Source organism: Stenella coeruleoalba (genome assembly GCF_951394435.1).
Source record: "Stenella coeruleoalba genome assembly, chromosome: 19".
Classification (NCBI taxonomy): domain Eukaryota; kingdom Metazoa; phylum Chordata; class Mammalia; order Artiodactyla; family Delphinidae; genus Stenella; species Stenella coeruleoalba.
This window is the reverse complement of record NC_137165.1, coordinates 2904039-2919766: the sequence shown is the minus strand read 5'-3', so window position 1 is coordinate 2919766 and position 15728 is coordinate 2904039. Positions and strand designations below refer to the sequence as shown.

At 40.7% G+C, this 15728-nt stretch overlaps 1 protein-coding gene across 14 annotated transcripts in view; it reads left to right on the top strand.

The window, feature by feature from the left end:
* The window catches only part of NCOR1 (nuclear receptor corepressor 1), a gene marked incomplete at its 3' end in the record, with an annotated part of 141940 nt that overhangs the window by 99870 nt on the left and 26342 nt on the right, over positions 1-15728 (top strand). For 13 of the 14 annotated variants that reach the window (XM_079904393.1, XM_079904394.1, XM_079904388.1 and 10 more), the window contains 6 exons: positions 1404-1599; positions 7145-7305; positions 12067-12187; positions 12280-12381; positions 12745-12845; positions 15367-15535. In XM_079904393.1, the coding sequence (XP_079760519.1) occupies positions 1404-1599; positions 7145-7305; positions 12067-12187; positions 12280-12381; positions 12745-12845; positions 15367-15535 (850 nt within the window). The remainder of the gene's footprint in view (positions 1-1403; positions 1600-7144; positions 7306-12066; positions 12188-12279; positions 12382-12744; positions 12846-15366; positions 15536-15728) is intronic. The other variant, XM_079904400.1, reaches the window with a different exon arrangement.

The window sequence follows — 15728 nt, the reverse complement described above, 5'->3', positions numbered from 1 at the left end:
ACCACCAGGGAAGCCCTAAGTGTGTGCTTATGATAAATAGGCTAACCAAAAAAATCATTAAGCATTTGCTCATTCATTGATTTACCCAAATGGACATTTATTGATTGTCTGCCTAGTTCAAGATAACATTTTTAATGCTGTGTGGAATATCATGATCTCTGACTTCAGAAAATTTAGAGATTGGTCTTGATAATAAGACATAGAAAAAAATCATAATAAAAATTTTAAAGAATTAAAATATGATGCTCTCTTAGTTTGAAAAATATACTATGGGTGATTCAAAGGAAGGAGAGCTTCCTTCTTAAAGAGACACTTAAAGAAGACTCCATGTAGGAAATAATGTTTTGGTTGGACCAAAACAGTTCATTTTGCTTTATAGCAAAAGGAGGAAAGCCATGTTTACATATAAGCCAAAGCACAAAGGCAAGAAAATTATGTGTGTGTTATGGGTGCAGTGAAAAATCCTACTTACGGCAGTGGAGAAAACTCTGGAAGTCTTTAGATAACAGGTTCTGAAAGAGTCAGATCTCTTCTATTCCCAGGACTCTTTTGTGTTCATCAAGTGATGGACTGAGTTAGGGGCTGTTTATTTAGTGTTGGACAAAGCAGCTTGGGTTCCTTCATGAAGTGGGAGAGACAGAAAAGAAGCAGAGAAAACAAGCATCTAATTGCAAATTGTGGCGAGTGCTGTGTGCTGTGAAAGAGAGGGAGGGGGTTTGCAGTATGTTTTGGATGGTTAGGGACGGCCTGTCTGAAGAGGTGACGTTTCATTTCCATCCTGAAGAGAATTGGTATGGTAATGAATTGGTTATAGGAAGAGAGGAGATGGAGTCCAGTGTGGCTGCCAGGTTTCTGGCTTAAGCTGCTGTGGTTCTGTTTCGTATGATGGAGATTGCTGTAGGAGAAGCATTGAGTTTAGCAAATGAAAAGTTCCGCTTTGAATATAAGTTTTGAGGTGCTTTGAGATATCCAAGTGGAGTTGTTAGGTAGGCAGTCTGTGAGTATGGAACTTGCAGGAAAATGTATTAGAAATAGAAGTTTATGAGCCGTTAACATACAGATGACATTTAAATACATAGAAGTGGGTGCGAGCACCTGTGAGAGGGCAGAGAGGAGGGTGGGACCCAAGCCTGAGCCACTAGGGACTCAACATCGTGATTTAAAAGCAAATGGAAATATTGTGATTTCTGTTTTGATTTCTCTTACCACAACTTTGGGATTTATTTTGTGTTCAGATCTGAAAGTAATTGTTTAGCATTTTAAGCATTATGCTTGAAGATTTGATTAAAAAATGATAAAATCACTTCAAGCAGTCATATTACAGAAAGAAGCATTACTTGCCACAGATGGTAATTACTGTTTTGCTGGTCATTGGGTGTATTTAGATTTTCTTCTTCCTGTAGGTTTCCTGCACCCCATGTAACATACCGATTGGAACTCCAGTGAGCGGCTTCGCCCTCTACCAGCGACACATCAAAGCCATGCATGAGTCAGCGCTTCTGGAGGAGCAGCGGCAGAGGCAGGAGCAGATGGACCTGGAGCGCAGGGGTTCTGCGAGCCCGCGTGGCGCCCCCAAGAGCCCAAACAGAGAGTGGGAAGGTAGGTAGCACTCGCGCCACAGAGAACTTTTTTGGTGGGAAACAAAGCTATACTTGAAAGCAGTGTCCTTAGTGCTTAGGAACTTGATTTATGGCGCTTGTCCCTCACAGATAAAATTGACCTCAGTTAAACTAAAGAATGCCAGCATTACTGACCACAGACGGATGGCAGTAACATTTTCAATAGTCATGTTGTTAATGTGAATTTTCTGATGTTCACCTTAATGCCAGATGACTGCATAAAAGCCATGCTTTACGCTGCATTCATCTGAGTTTCCAGAGTGAGAATTGTCCTGTCCTCCAAGCAAATCAGAGTAACATTCTAAATCTCTGATATGACAGGGGACAGCTCTGTGTAGCATATAGCCAGTCAGACCTTGACTTATCCCTCGCTCTGGCCATGGGCAAGCCACTTGACCTTCTCAGCTTTAGTTTTCTCATCTGTAAAGTGCAAATAATATATCTGTCTGTCTCTTTGTCTAATCTAGCTATATCTCTGCCTTGCCAGGATTACAACCTGTAAGAAAGAATGAGCATTCAGTATTGTTTTATAAGACATGGCTCAGCGTCATTTTATGTACAATATAATAAGTAATAGTAGTATATTCGTATATGCATAGTGTAACAGATACCACGAAGGTACTGTTATCGTTGTACGTCACTGTTATTTCAAGTGACAGATTTGAGCTGTGCATGCTCTTTTTAAGTAGGTGCATGATACACTTAGTTTCTTTTAAAAAAAGAAAAAAGGGAGCGATTTCTAAATTTTAATAACTTCTTGTGGCATGGTAAGAAAATGGCACATGTATTCTGGTTGATAATGACTTATGGACTATCCAGTATGATGTGTGTAGCGTATAAGACTATTAAAGTCTTCTCTGATTATGGTTTCATTTTTTGTAATGATTCAGAAGACTGTAGTACCTGACATAGATAAGAGCTATTAGCTGTAGAACACCATGCATTTCAAGGGCTGTTTAATGTAAAAGAGGAACTGTGCTGCTTAACTGATCCTGCTGACTCCCCGCCCCTGTCACACCAGTAATGACTTATTAGTTGCATGACACACTGAACCTCTTATGTTAGAGTTTTACATATCAGATTGTTAATGTTTTAAATATAAATCTTATGCTATTAAAAATGTGAACCAGAGTGATTAATACCCACCAGGGCTGTGTGTATAATAGGTGCTAAATGAATATTTCTTGAATGAAGGTAAAAAAAAAAAACATTGTTAACCTTTGGGCTTTTAGTATATTGCCTCTAGGGAATCCTTAATTCCTAACTCAGTAATTGACATAATGTATACCCAGTAATTACATGTTAAAGGAATGATTAAATGAAGTAGGATAAAAATGGATTTAGCAGAAGTGCTTATCTTCAATTATGAGAAAATCTGTCATTATGAGAATGATAAATTATAGAATAATTCAAAAGTCTTTTGATCTATTCCTTACATAAATGATTTAGAATAAATTTTTAAGGCAGAATTAAAATGTAGAAAAAATGACATTCAAAGGTATTTGCCGAACTCATGCTAAAGCTTAACATTATTCAGGTGACAATATCTGGGTCATTCTAATATGTCTATATTGTATAGTTATTTTAGGACCTCAGTTTCTTTTCTTGACCTCCTTTACGAGATGGGTTGTATTTGGTAGCTGGAGAGACTGAACTAGGCTAGAGCCCTAAATTCTGAGACTCCAAACTGTGACTTGCATTTCTCCGTGATCAGTCACATTAATTCATGTGGTTTAGATCTGAATGGTACCCTTACTTTTAATAGTGATGCAGTGGTCTTAAAACCAAACTGTCATTATATATTTGATCAATATGACACCAAGGTGTTTGTTAATAAGACACCAATTTGGTTCAGGGTGACTCTCTACAAACTGGGATGGTTGATTACATTTTATCCCAAGGTTTAACTTTTGTTTTAGCTAATCTAGCTAGTATGTTCATCCAGTAATTTATTTAACAAGTGCCTGAAGGCTCTCCTGAATTTATAGCTATCCTATATTTTGCTTAAAGGATAATCTCCCAAATAACATTTCTATATTTGCAGTTAACTTGCTTGTATGTAGACCGTTTGATAAAAATGTTTTCAGTGCGGCATCATAGAATAGTTTATAGGATGGTAAATATAGTGAGAAGAGGATTTATGTATAAACCATCACCAAACTGGTATTGTCCACATGAGGTAGGACCACAGTTTTGGCTTTTCCCTTCATGGGCTCATTTAGAAGGCAACAGGCAGCACCTGTTGTCCACCTGTTTGATTGTGTTCACCTTCTCAATATCAATGAGACAGGTGGCTTAAGCCTTTCCACTTGTAGAAAAGCTTGAAAAAACCTCAGAGAAAGATTGTTTTCATTTTCCAGTGACGTTTACACAAGTTGACTCCTGCTTTAGTTGGAAACCTTTTTTCTACGGTGAAAGGACTCAGACTTTACACATGTAGAGAGAGAGAAGTGAAATTCTAATGCAGGTTTTAAAATCAATCCAATCAAAATAAGAGTTAATGCCTCTGTGCAACTGAATCTAGTTTATTTTGTTGTTGTTGTTTCTTAATTTTTTCAGCTGAGTACATGATGATTTAAATAGCTATATTTAAAACCATCTAAATTTTCATCTTTTTCTTTAGCACTATTACGACAAAGTGTGTTTTCCCACCTGATTATAAAACAATCAGACACTGAATATATGTAATATATATTGCAATGCACTCTCATGTTAAATTCTCTAGAAAGGGAGAAGTGATATTCTTTTAAAGTTGGTTTATTTCATAAATCTGCACAGTATTAGGACACTTATATTAATCCTTCAGAGAAGGAACGGGTAACATCATCTTCATGGTTACCCCAGAGGCATCTGAAATTTCTGTACCCAAGTGCTCAGGGAGACACCATTGCACTCAGGATGGTTTAGAGCTCAGGACCAGGAATTGCACTGCTTTCGAAAAATCTCCAGCCTTGGTTGGGCAGTTAGGTGTGATTCTTCTGAGCCTCAGTTTCCTCCTCTGTCAAATGGTGTTAATGATCTCATTAATCATGAGGGCTAAACGAGATACTCCTGTAATACACAGTGCTCTGCCCATAGTACAGATTCCTATTAGCTGACATTGCAGTTGTTGTTTCTGGTTTTAAAAAATATCTTAGTTAACTAAAGAACGTTTTAATTGTGCTAATGAGTCTCTCTCTGAAACCAGTCACAAACCATCCACTTAAAAGTGAAATGCTAGAGACCTTCTCATTAGAAAAGGACCTCTGAGGATGCCCAGTGTTACTTACTGCAGTGCAGGAAGAAAGAAAGGAACCAAACAAGAGGTTTAGCTGTTGAAGGGAGAAGACAAGTTATTATTCACAGGGTAAGATTATTCACCTAGGAAGCCTAAGAGAATTAACTGAGAAAGTTATTAGAGCTAAGAGGAAAGTTCATTACGTTTCTTAGAAAGAATTGATATACAGAAATCTACAACTTTCTTTCTTATATATCTGCAGTAATCAGTATATATAAATATATATATATTCCCATGTATGTTAAACAGATGGTTTTCCTCACAACAAAATATAAAATACCTATGAATACTTTTAATGAAATTATGAAAAATGACCTATATGAAAACATCTAGCTTCCTCAATTAGAAAGCTCATTATAAAATGTCAAGTCTCCCATAAATACAGGAGATAAATTTAATGCACGTCCACTGAAAATTCCAGTGATATTTTGTTTGGGGAGGAAGTATTCAAAATGATTTTAAATTTAGTTTTATCTGGAAGAATAAATGGGTAAGACTAGGTAAGCAAAAGAATAAAAAATGAATGGGAATTTGTTCCGGCAGACATTAAAATGCCACAATTTAAAGTGGTTTGGATTACAGATGAGTTTTTACTTTCTTCTTTGTGCTTTTCTTATTTTCCAAAATTACAGTATGTCGATTCACTTTAAAAAAAGAAAACATTTATATTATATATATAATTACATATATGTGTGTTTTTAAGTCTTAATATGACTCTGCATATCTGATATGCCCTTTAAATGCTTCAAGTTTTTTTTAATACTTTATGTAGAGGTAAATTATGTGGAATAATTTTCATCAGCATTACTACAGTAAAATTCATAGTTTCATAAGCTTGTGTAGCCTTTAAAAATTACTTTGATCTGTATCTTTTGAAACACTTCTTCCATTTCTTGATTACATTTATTTCTCTGAATATTAAGCAGTGGGCTTCAACAGGCTAATTATAACAGCTGAAATCCTAAGAGTTCTGGCCTCTAATTCAGGCCATACTTGAATTCACAGAATGGCTGGATAATCTGATGTTTGCCTGCTGTGGTCTTTATTGCATGTGGAAATACTTGATTGTCCTAATGAGAGGAAAGAGAAATTCTTTGTGATTTGAAAGAAAAACTTGTAATTGGATTTTTGAGGATTTTATTAGGTCACAGTAATGACGCTTGCACAGAAGATTTAGATTTATAGGGTTTTTTTAAACCTCTCTGTGGGTGGATTTCCCCCCCCGGGAATTTTAGATATTGATAGTAGTGTATAGTTGGATCTGCCCCTGGATGGTGTGGGCTTGGTCCTTTCACACTTACTATTTTAATATGGGGTTCTTCCCTTATTTTGATAACTTTAACTTTCATAGGAAAATCAGTTGCCTATATGCCTTATGCTGAGGTCACACGTGCTCTAGCACAGGAAGCACAGATGCGCAGTACCGCAGCAAGGTCAGCATCACCGTGTAGGCTCTCTCCGAGAGAAGTCAGTAAAGCTGCGCCACAGCCCGATGTGAGTGCAGCCCGCTGTAGTGTCCCGCCAGGTAAATACCGCTCCTCTGTGCCGTGGCTGCTGGCCATCAACCTACACGTGATGACCTGGGTGGTTTACTCCCAGGATGCGTCCTTGCTGTTTCAGAATTTCTCTGCATTCCATCTTCAGTTGTATTCAGTTGAGATGCACTGGGCCACTGGGAGGTTTGTGTTCATACATGTGTACTGTGACGTTGACTGCCTTCTTTTAAGAGTACACGTACTTTGTAAAAATCTTGAGATCCACCCCCCTAAAAAAAATTCAAGTGTCTGTGAGAGTCAGAATCAGCAAATGTTTCCAAATTATGCAGGATGCAAAGAGGACGTATAACTGGTTGTCAGTCAATCTGTATATTCTCCAGAGTTGTAATATCAGCTGTTCCTAAGAAACACCCTTTTTCTCACCTCCATCGTGAGGTCCAAAGAGTGATGGAGAGAGAGAAAAAAATTGTTTGCCATTTGCATATGCTGAGCAGAAATAGTTTGAAATGGATGTCAGCCTGAAAGCTCTGGTTTGCCAGGGAGTTGAGTATTTCAACCTCACAAATACCATTCGTGACCTGAGTATGGATACAGGTTTAATTTAAGTGAAAGAAATTTAAAATAGAAATGTTCATCCTCAACTTCATCTTGCACTCACAGTTTAAACATGATTGAAGAAACAATTGAGATAGGTGGAATGTCGCAAACTAGGAAATTGACTATTTTAAATAATGTTTTCTCCCTTTTGAAAGTCCTCCAGCCTGCTCCGCATCAAGTCATAACTAACCTCCCTGAAGGGGTTCGGCTTCCAACAACTCGACCCACTAGGCCACCTCCTCCTCTCATCCCATCATCCAAAACAACAGTGGCTTCAGAAAAACCATCTTTTATACTGGGAGGCTCCATCTCACAGGTAAAAGGGCTTCTCTTCCCAGTAGATGGCCTGTTGTTTTTTTGCTTTGGTAAAAATTGTCCCTCCTTCCCATATTAATTTGTCAGAGTCCTAATAAATAAAAATGTGTCTGTTTATGAAGAGACAGTGACCTGAAAATGCAGCAGTCATTTTCTATTCCATACCACACACAGGAAGTTTATTCGAGTCATGTGCCCAGGTTGAGTGACAGTGGCACCCGTCTGGTTTAGCTCGGGAAAGGTGCGTGTGCCCTGAAGTGTAGTGTAGCATGAATGGAGATGGAATAGTTTCAAGTACTAGAGGATAACTATTTTAAAGGTTCTAATATTAAATTGTAGATGATTGGTAAGCCCTAGTTTATTCTGACCTTGGCCTTTCTCTCTGGACGTGGTCTGACTGTAAAGCCTCAGTCAGGTTGACTGACGTTCACCACCAGTGACTGCGCCCCCATTGGGCTGGGGGCCTTTTCCGCCCCTCCTAGCCTCTCTTCCTCCACTGCCTCAAGCGCTCTCTGTTGTCGTAGGTTAGTTCTGCCTTTTCCAGAACTCGATATAAATGGAGTCTTACATTTTGGCTCTTCTTTGTCTGTCTTCTTTAACTTAGCGTTAATGATTTCAGGGATTCGTCCAGATTTTTTTTTTTTTTTTTTTTTGGCTGCATTGGGTCTTTGTTGCAGCACGCAGGCTTTCTCTAGTTGCGGTGAGCAGGGGCTACTCTTCGTCGTGGCGCACAGGCTTCCCATTGCGGTGGCTTCTCTGGTGGAGCACGGGCTCTAGGTGCGCGGCTTCAGTTGTTGTGGCACGTGGGCTCAGTAGTTGTGGCTTGCGGGCTCTAGAGTGCAGCCTCAGTAGTTGTGGCGCACGGGCTTCGTTGCTCCACTGCGTGTGGGATCTTCCCAGACCAGGACTGCAACCCGTGTCCCCTGCATTGGCAGGCGGATTCTTAACCACTGCACCACCAGGGAAGTCCCCGTCCAGGTTTTTGTGTAATCAGTAGTTTCTTCCTTTTTATTGCTGAATAATACTCCATTGGGTGAACATACCAATTTGTTTATCCATTTTCTTGTTGATGGAAACCTGAGCTGTTTCTGCTTTTTGGCTGCTGTAAATAAAGCTGATATGAACATTCTTATACTGGGCTCTTTGTAGACATGTGGTTTCATTTCTCTCGTATACGCCCTGAGAGCAGAATGTCTGGGTAGATGTATGTTTTACTTCATAGTTTTCCGGAGTGGCTCTACAGTGCCAGTGCCACCAGCACAGTCTGAGTTCCACTCGCTGTCGTCATTCTTTTTTATATTAGTCATACTAGTAGGTATGTAGTATTCCACTGTGGTTTTATTCTGCATTTCCCTGATAACAAATGATGTTGAGCGCTTTTCATACACTTATTGGCCATTTGTACATCTGATTGTGACGTGACTGTCTTATTATCTGTTTTTATTGGACCTTTTAGTTATTAGGTTGCAGAAGTTCTTTATACATCACAGATGAAAATTCTGTTTTTTATATATATATATTTTTTTCTCTCTTGTGTGTTTTGATGCATAGAAGTTTTAAATTTTGATGGAAGTCCATATATATATTTTCCCCTCTTATGACTAGTTCTTTTTCTCTAAAAAATCATTGCCTGTTTCAAGCTTGTGGAGATTTTCTCCCAGGTTTTCTTCTGAAAGCTTTATAGTTTTGGCTTTTATATTTAGGTCCATGTGAAACTGATTTCTGTGTACAGTGAGGCGAGGATGGGCCTCATCCATCCATGTGGATCTGCATTCCCATCACGTTGGTTGAAAAGTCTTTTCTCTCTCCCATTTGCATGTTTGGGTCTGTTTCTGGACTCTGTTCTGTCCCTTTGACCTACTTGCCCATCCTTTCATGAGCACCAGTCTTGGTTATTGTGGTTTTTATAGGAAGTCTTAAGATCATGTCGTATAAGTCCTGCAGTCGTATAAATAAGATTGTTTTAGCTCTTCTGTGTCTCTTGTATTTCCATATAAGTTACATAATCAGTTTGTCAGTTCCTACAAAAAATTCTGCTGGGATTTTGGTTCGTATTGCATTAAATCTGTAGATTAATTCTTAAGAAAATTGAGTGTTCTAATCCATGCACATGTTCGTCTTTCCATTTATTTAGGTCTTTGATTTCTCTCAGCAGTATTTTGTAATTTTCACTGTAGAGATTTTATACATGTTTTGTTAATTTTGTTAATCGGTTAATTTGATTATTTATAATGTATTTTATGTTTTTATAAGTGATATCTTAAAAATTTTCCTTTTCTGGTTCTTTCTGGTGTATGAAAAAAGTTGATTTTTATATCTTGACCTTATCTCCTGTTACATTTACTTACTGTTTGTGACAGGGTTTTTCGGTTTTATTTTTGGTTTTTTTTGGAAGGGATAGATTTCTTAGGACTTTCTCTGTATGCGTGTCGTCTACAAATAAAGACAGTTTTACTTCTTCCTTTCCAATCTTTATGCCTTTCCTTTTCCTTGTTTTATTAAACTGGTTAGGGTAGAACTTTTAGAACAACGTTGAATAGAAGTGGTGAAGAGATTATACTTTGCTTGTTGCCCAACTTAGGAGGGAGGCATTCAATATTTTGCTAGTAGGTATGTTAACTACAGACTTTGCATAGGTGCCCTTCATCAGATTGATGATGTTTCTGTATATTCTTAGTTTGCTGAGAGGTTTTCTTTTTCTCCAATTCTTATACTTTTCAACTTCAGAATTTCTATGTGATTCTGTTTTATGATTTCTTTCTCTTTGTTGATATTCTCTATGTGATGAGACATCATTTTCATACTTTCCTGTAATTCTTTTTTTTTTTTTTTTGCGCTACGCGGGCCTCTCACTGCTGTGGCCTCTCCCATTGCGGAGCACAGGCCCCGGACGCGCAGGCTCAGCGGCCATGGCTCACGGGCCCAGCCGCTCCGTGGCATGTGGGATCTTCCCGGACCGGGGCACGAACCCATGTCCCCTGCATCGGCAGGCGGACTCTCAACCACTGTGCCACCAGGGAAGCCCTCCTTTAATTCTTTATACATGGTTCCCTATAGTTCATTGAACTTATGTATAATAGCTGACTTAAAGTCTTTTCCTAACAAATCTAAAGCCCAGGGACAGTTTTTATTCACTGCTTTTTTTTTTTTTTTTACCCTCCTGTGTATGGATCATATGTTCCTGTTTCTTTGCATGTCTTGTAATTTTTGGTTGAAACACATAACATAATGTGGAACTCTGGAAATTAGATTCTCCTTTCTCCCTAGGATTTGTTGTCGTTTATTTGAACTAATTCAGTAAAGTCTGTATTCTTGTGTCATGTGTGGCCACTGAAGTCTCTATTTGCTTAGTGAGTGGTCAGCTAGTTATTAGACAGAGAGTTCAGTGCCCAGAAAGACTAAGTTCCCACGTCTTTACTGAGGGCTCTGTGTGTATGTTGGGATGTACCTGCAGCGTTCAGCCAGGCAGCTGGCACTTCGGCCTTGGTCTTCACTTCCTGCTTTCTCAGCGCCTTGAGGTCAGCCAGCGGTGAGAACTCATGGCCGCCTTATGTCTTCCCTGGCAGGTACACAGCCTTGCACGTGCACTTGGCCTTCTAGGTTCCTAGGAAGATGTTGGAGCTTTTCAAATCCCTTGTGAATATCTCTTTCCTTAGCTTTTCCTCTTAAGGTTTCTGTTTAGCCTGTTTTTTCACCCTAGCTGTTCTCTCCTGCCTCAGCCAGTGGAGAGGTTAATCCATTGACTCTGATAGTTTTTGACAAGCCTGAACTTTCTTCCCCACCACAGTCAGGCCAGAAAAGACAGCTTTGCAAGTGGGTCTCTCAGAGAACCATCAGACCAGTCTGATCATGACAGTTACCTGGGAATGATAACCCCATTCTTTCCCTTGTGCTGTCTGCTGGACTGCTGGTTTTCACTGTGGTCGAGGGCTGTGGGTTCTCAAGGCTGAGACAGAGCTGGCGGGGGTTGAGGGGTGAGGGGCGTGGGAGGGGCAGCAGAGCCAAGTCCAGGTGTCACACAGCTCATGGTTCTTACCTGGGTTCTGCCATTTTTCTTGAATAAATGCTCCCAGATTTCTACAAGCCTTTGGTTAAAGCGTTGGAAAAGAGTTCTTAAAAGGCTGATTCTAGGCTTCCCTGGCGGCGCAGTAGTTGGGAGTCTGCCTGCCGGTGCGGGGGGCGCGGGTTTGTGCCCCGGTTCGGGAGGATCCTGCGTGCCGCGGAACGGCTGGGCCCGTGAGCCGTGGCCGCTGGGCCTGCGTGTCCGGAGCCTGTGCTCCACGGCGGGAGAGGCCACAGCTGTGAGGGGCCCGCGTACCGCAAAAAAAAAAAAAAAAAAAAGGCTGATTCTTAAAATTTTTGCTAGTTTTCTGGTTGCCTTTATGGAGGAGGGTTTTTGGAAGTCCTTACTCCACCATTTTCATTGGTGCTTCTATCCCATAGCATTTTTACGAGGGATAATGTTAATAATAGTAGCTTACATTTTGTGTGTATGGTTAAGTGCTTTTATTTATGTAATTTGTAAGTAATGCATATTATCTTCATAAAATTTATGGTAATTTTGGAAGACATATCTTGCTCCCTTTAAAAACTTTTAAAATTTAACCAGTCTGTGTCAGGAATTTTCTTGCTTTACAAATACCTGTTCTTAATTTTGGTGGGGGGTGAGTGGTAAGTTTTATAAACAGAAACGTGTACCTTAAATATATAGTTGACCTTGTGAAAAGACAGTGTTATTCTAGTCCTTTAACATTATTTTTAGGGAACACCCGGCACTTACTTGCCTTCTCCTAATCAGGCCTCCTATGCTCCCGAGGCAGCGAAGCCCTCGGCGGGCTCCATCTCTCTGGGACTGCCGCGGCAGCAGGAGGCCACCAAGCCAGGTCAGTGAGGAGGACGTGGCCGTCTCTGCCTTTGTAGCGTCACAGTCAGGGATTCAGCACTTGAGCTCACTTTCTCTTGCTTTGGTCCGTAGCTACTGTGCCCTACATCAAGCAAGAAGAGTTTTCTCCCCGAAGCCAAAACTCGCAACCTGAGGGTTTATTGGTCAGAGCCCAACATGAAGGAGTGGTCAGAGGTAAAAAATGCTGTTTGGCAGAAATACTAAACTCTGGTCCCCAATAAATATATTAAAGGAAGTCGTTAATGTGTTTTAATGATGATGGGCTCTTAAACTAGAGCCTTTAAATTCTAAATGTAAGTTTTCTTTCTGTATAAAAATGACTTTAAAACTTTGAAATTTCATATTTCTACAGTCTTTTTTAATAATTGCAAAATTATTTTAAAAGTACATTTCAGTAAAACAAAAACTGTTCTTTTTGTGCTGCTGTTCCCTCTCTTCGAAGTAGGGGCTGATTTTGTTTGCTTGGTTTTTTGGTTTTTTTGTGTTTTTTTTGCAGGTGCAGGGGTGTGATTCGCTAATGATTTTGTTTTTATTCAGGTACCACAGGAGCCATTCAAGAAGGAAGTATAACTCGGGGAACTCCCTCCAGCAAACTTTCTGTGGAGAGCATCCCATCCCTCCGGGGCTCTATCACCCAGGTTAGTTGCGCGCATTCATGAGAAAACCAGAAGTGATGTCTCAAGCGTGTTGGCTGTTCCAGCAGTAGTTTTGTGACTATGTTGTTCGTAGTTCTGGGTTATGGAATGGGGTCTCAGTGATGATAAACCTCAGATCTATAAACTGCCTGCAGAGAGACAGTAATGTGATCATTTTGACCACAAGCCGTATCATCTGTACTGTGGTTCATTTGAAAAGGTCGATTATTTGCAACTTGGCAGAAGAAGCAAGTTCTAATTGATGTAACTCTCACTGCCTTCCTGGCAAAGCTTTTTACCGTGTGTTCAGCTTAAATAGGAATTGAGAGGAAAATCATTATAAATTGTTTGCTTGCTTTGCCCCTTCTGAGAAGGAAGGTCTGTAGTCTCAGGAAATACGGATGGTGTTGACAAAAACACCAGAAGTCAAGTATCTTCTTCTAATTTTAGGCTAAGGTGCCAATTTTGATTAATAAAAGGTCTTTCTTTTCCTCAGTTAGATGTAAATTTTAGTTTGAAATGTAAAACAGTCCTTAGCCTTTTTATTAATGTAGATCTGGAAAAGGAAAATTCTATTTTGGGAATTCATTGTAAACAGAATCCTGTGCTTTCGTGCACGTGCCTGTCACGAGCTTTCTGTTCCTCTTCCTTGACTTTTGTTTCTGTTCCCTAGGACAGTGGTGGTTAAAGTTTGTTCCGCAGAGCAGCAGCAGCAGTGTCACCTGGGAAGTTGTTAGACATATAAATGTTGAATCCCTGCCCTAGATTTCCTGAAGTCTCACCCATGGGGGCCGGGTCCCAGCAGTCTGTGTTCTCCAGCTCTCCAGGGATTCTGCCCAGCACCCATTCAAGAGCCAGCCCTAGGACCCTGCTGACCGAGTGTAGTGTGCCCCAGAGGAGCAGCATCTCCTGGGAACTTGTTAGAATAACGCAGACATTTCAGTCCCTGCTCCAGACCTATGGAATCAGAATCTCCTTTTTTTTAAAAATAATTAATTAATTAATTAATTATTTTTGGCTGCGTTGGGTCTTCGTTGCTGCGCATGGGCTTTCTCTGGTTGCGGTGCGCGGGCTGCTCTTCGTTGCGGTGTGTGGGCTTCTCACTGCGGTGGCTTCTCTTGTTGCGGAGCGTGGGCTCTAGGTGTGCAGGCTTCAGTCGTTGTGGCACGCGGGCTTCAGTAGTTGTGCCTTGCGGGCTCTAGAGCGCAGGCTCAGTAGTTGTGGCGCACGGGCTTAGTTGCTCTGCGGCATGTGGGGTCTTCCTGGACCAGGGCTCAAACCTGTGTCCCCTGCCTTGGCTGTTGGATTCTTAACCACTGCGCCACCAGGGAAGTCCCAGAATTTCCATTTTAACAAGAGTCCAGTGATTTCTTTCTGAGACATGGTTATAGAGCATGTGGTGTGTAGTGATCTGGAAAGTTACACACTAACTTCTAAGATCTCTCCTTTCACATTTGACCAAAGTTATCCAGTCCCTTGATGTTAGTTTTCAGAATAAGCAAACACTTTAATATAAATAAAAGAAAAATAAATGGCCTATGCATCTTATTTTTCCTTCTTCATTTTCGCTCCAGTATCCAAACTGGATGCGGAATGAACTGGATCAAGTGAGGCTGGGCTTTGCCTGTCGATTTTCAAATCTGTCCGTGTGACATGAGCACTTCCAAAGAGGGTGCGAGGGTTTCTGGGTGTTCACCACGGAGCTCACCTCTCGGCTGCACGAGTGGACACGTGGACCCCATCACTGTCCTGCAGGGACACATGGGTTCAGAGTGGCCTCAGTGGAGTTTTGGGGACACTGAGTTTTGGAGTGTGTGTGGGCTGGGGCTGGGCCCCCGACTCTCCCATGCAACGTAGGCAGCTCACTTTGCAAAGTGTTCTACACTTTAGGTTCCATGAGTGCTTCCCTTGATGGAAGGGTAACAAGAACCGTGGCCATAGGTGGCCCAGAAGAGGACTAGTGATGGTGAAAACGCGGATGACGTAACCTAAGCTGAGTCACATCACAGCACGGGGGCATCTGAGTTTTCTGTCCCCTCTTATTGATGACCAGAGGTCTAACCCAGCAGACAGTTTAGTAACTGAAAACTCTTTTTCCCTCTTATCACAATATGAGAGAAGGTTGTGGTACTTTAATTTAAAATTTAATTTGTTGACTTATTTTTCTTAGAAATTTTGAAAAAGCTTTATTACATTTGCATGATTTTAGGCCTTCAGGCACATTTTGTTGCTGAGAGTTAAGTACCTTCGTAGAGGTTTGACTTTGAGGCGGGGAAGAAAGCTCATCAGCTCAGATACCTGTTAGCGTTTTAAGAAGTTTTGTATGGCAGGGTTCAGGGACCAAGGTACAGTGTTTCTTTACGTTTATAAAACGTGTGTCTGATTTCCCGTCATGTGCTGGCCTGTCTCATTTGAGGACATGGCTTGCTCTGACTCTCGGTGTGGCAGGTTACATTTTCTGAGCGTCTGTGTGTCCTGTAAAGTCAAGTGATGTTTGTGGTGCCTGTGTTTGAATTGATGACAGGGGACCCCGGCTCTGTCCCAGGCTGGCATACCAACTGAGGCTTTGGTGAAGGGACCCATTTCTAGACTGTCCATTGAAGAGAGCAGTCCTGAGAAAGGCCGAGAGGAAGCTGCATCCAAAGGCCATGTTATTTATGAAGGCAAAAGTGGACACATCTTATCTTACGATAGTAAGTATTGCATCTCCACACTGAAGCCAGTGTTGTAATGTGTGACTAAGGATATGGTTCTGGTTCCCTACACGCTTGCTTTGGAAAAGTTAGTTTTCCTTCCCTGAGCCCAAGTTTCCTCTCTGTAATGTAAAAAAAGGTTAATACTTCTCGTGAAACTTTTGTGAAAAATTAACTGAAACAGTCAATGAAA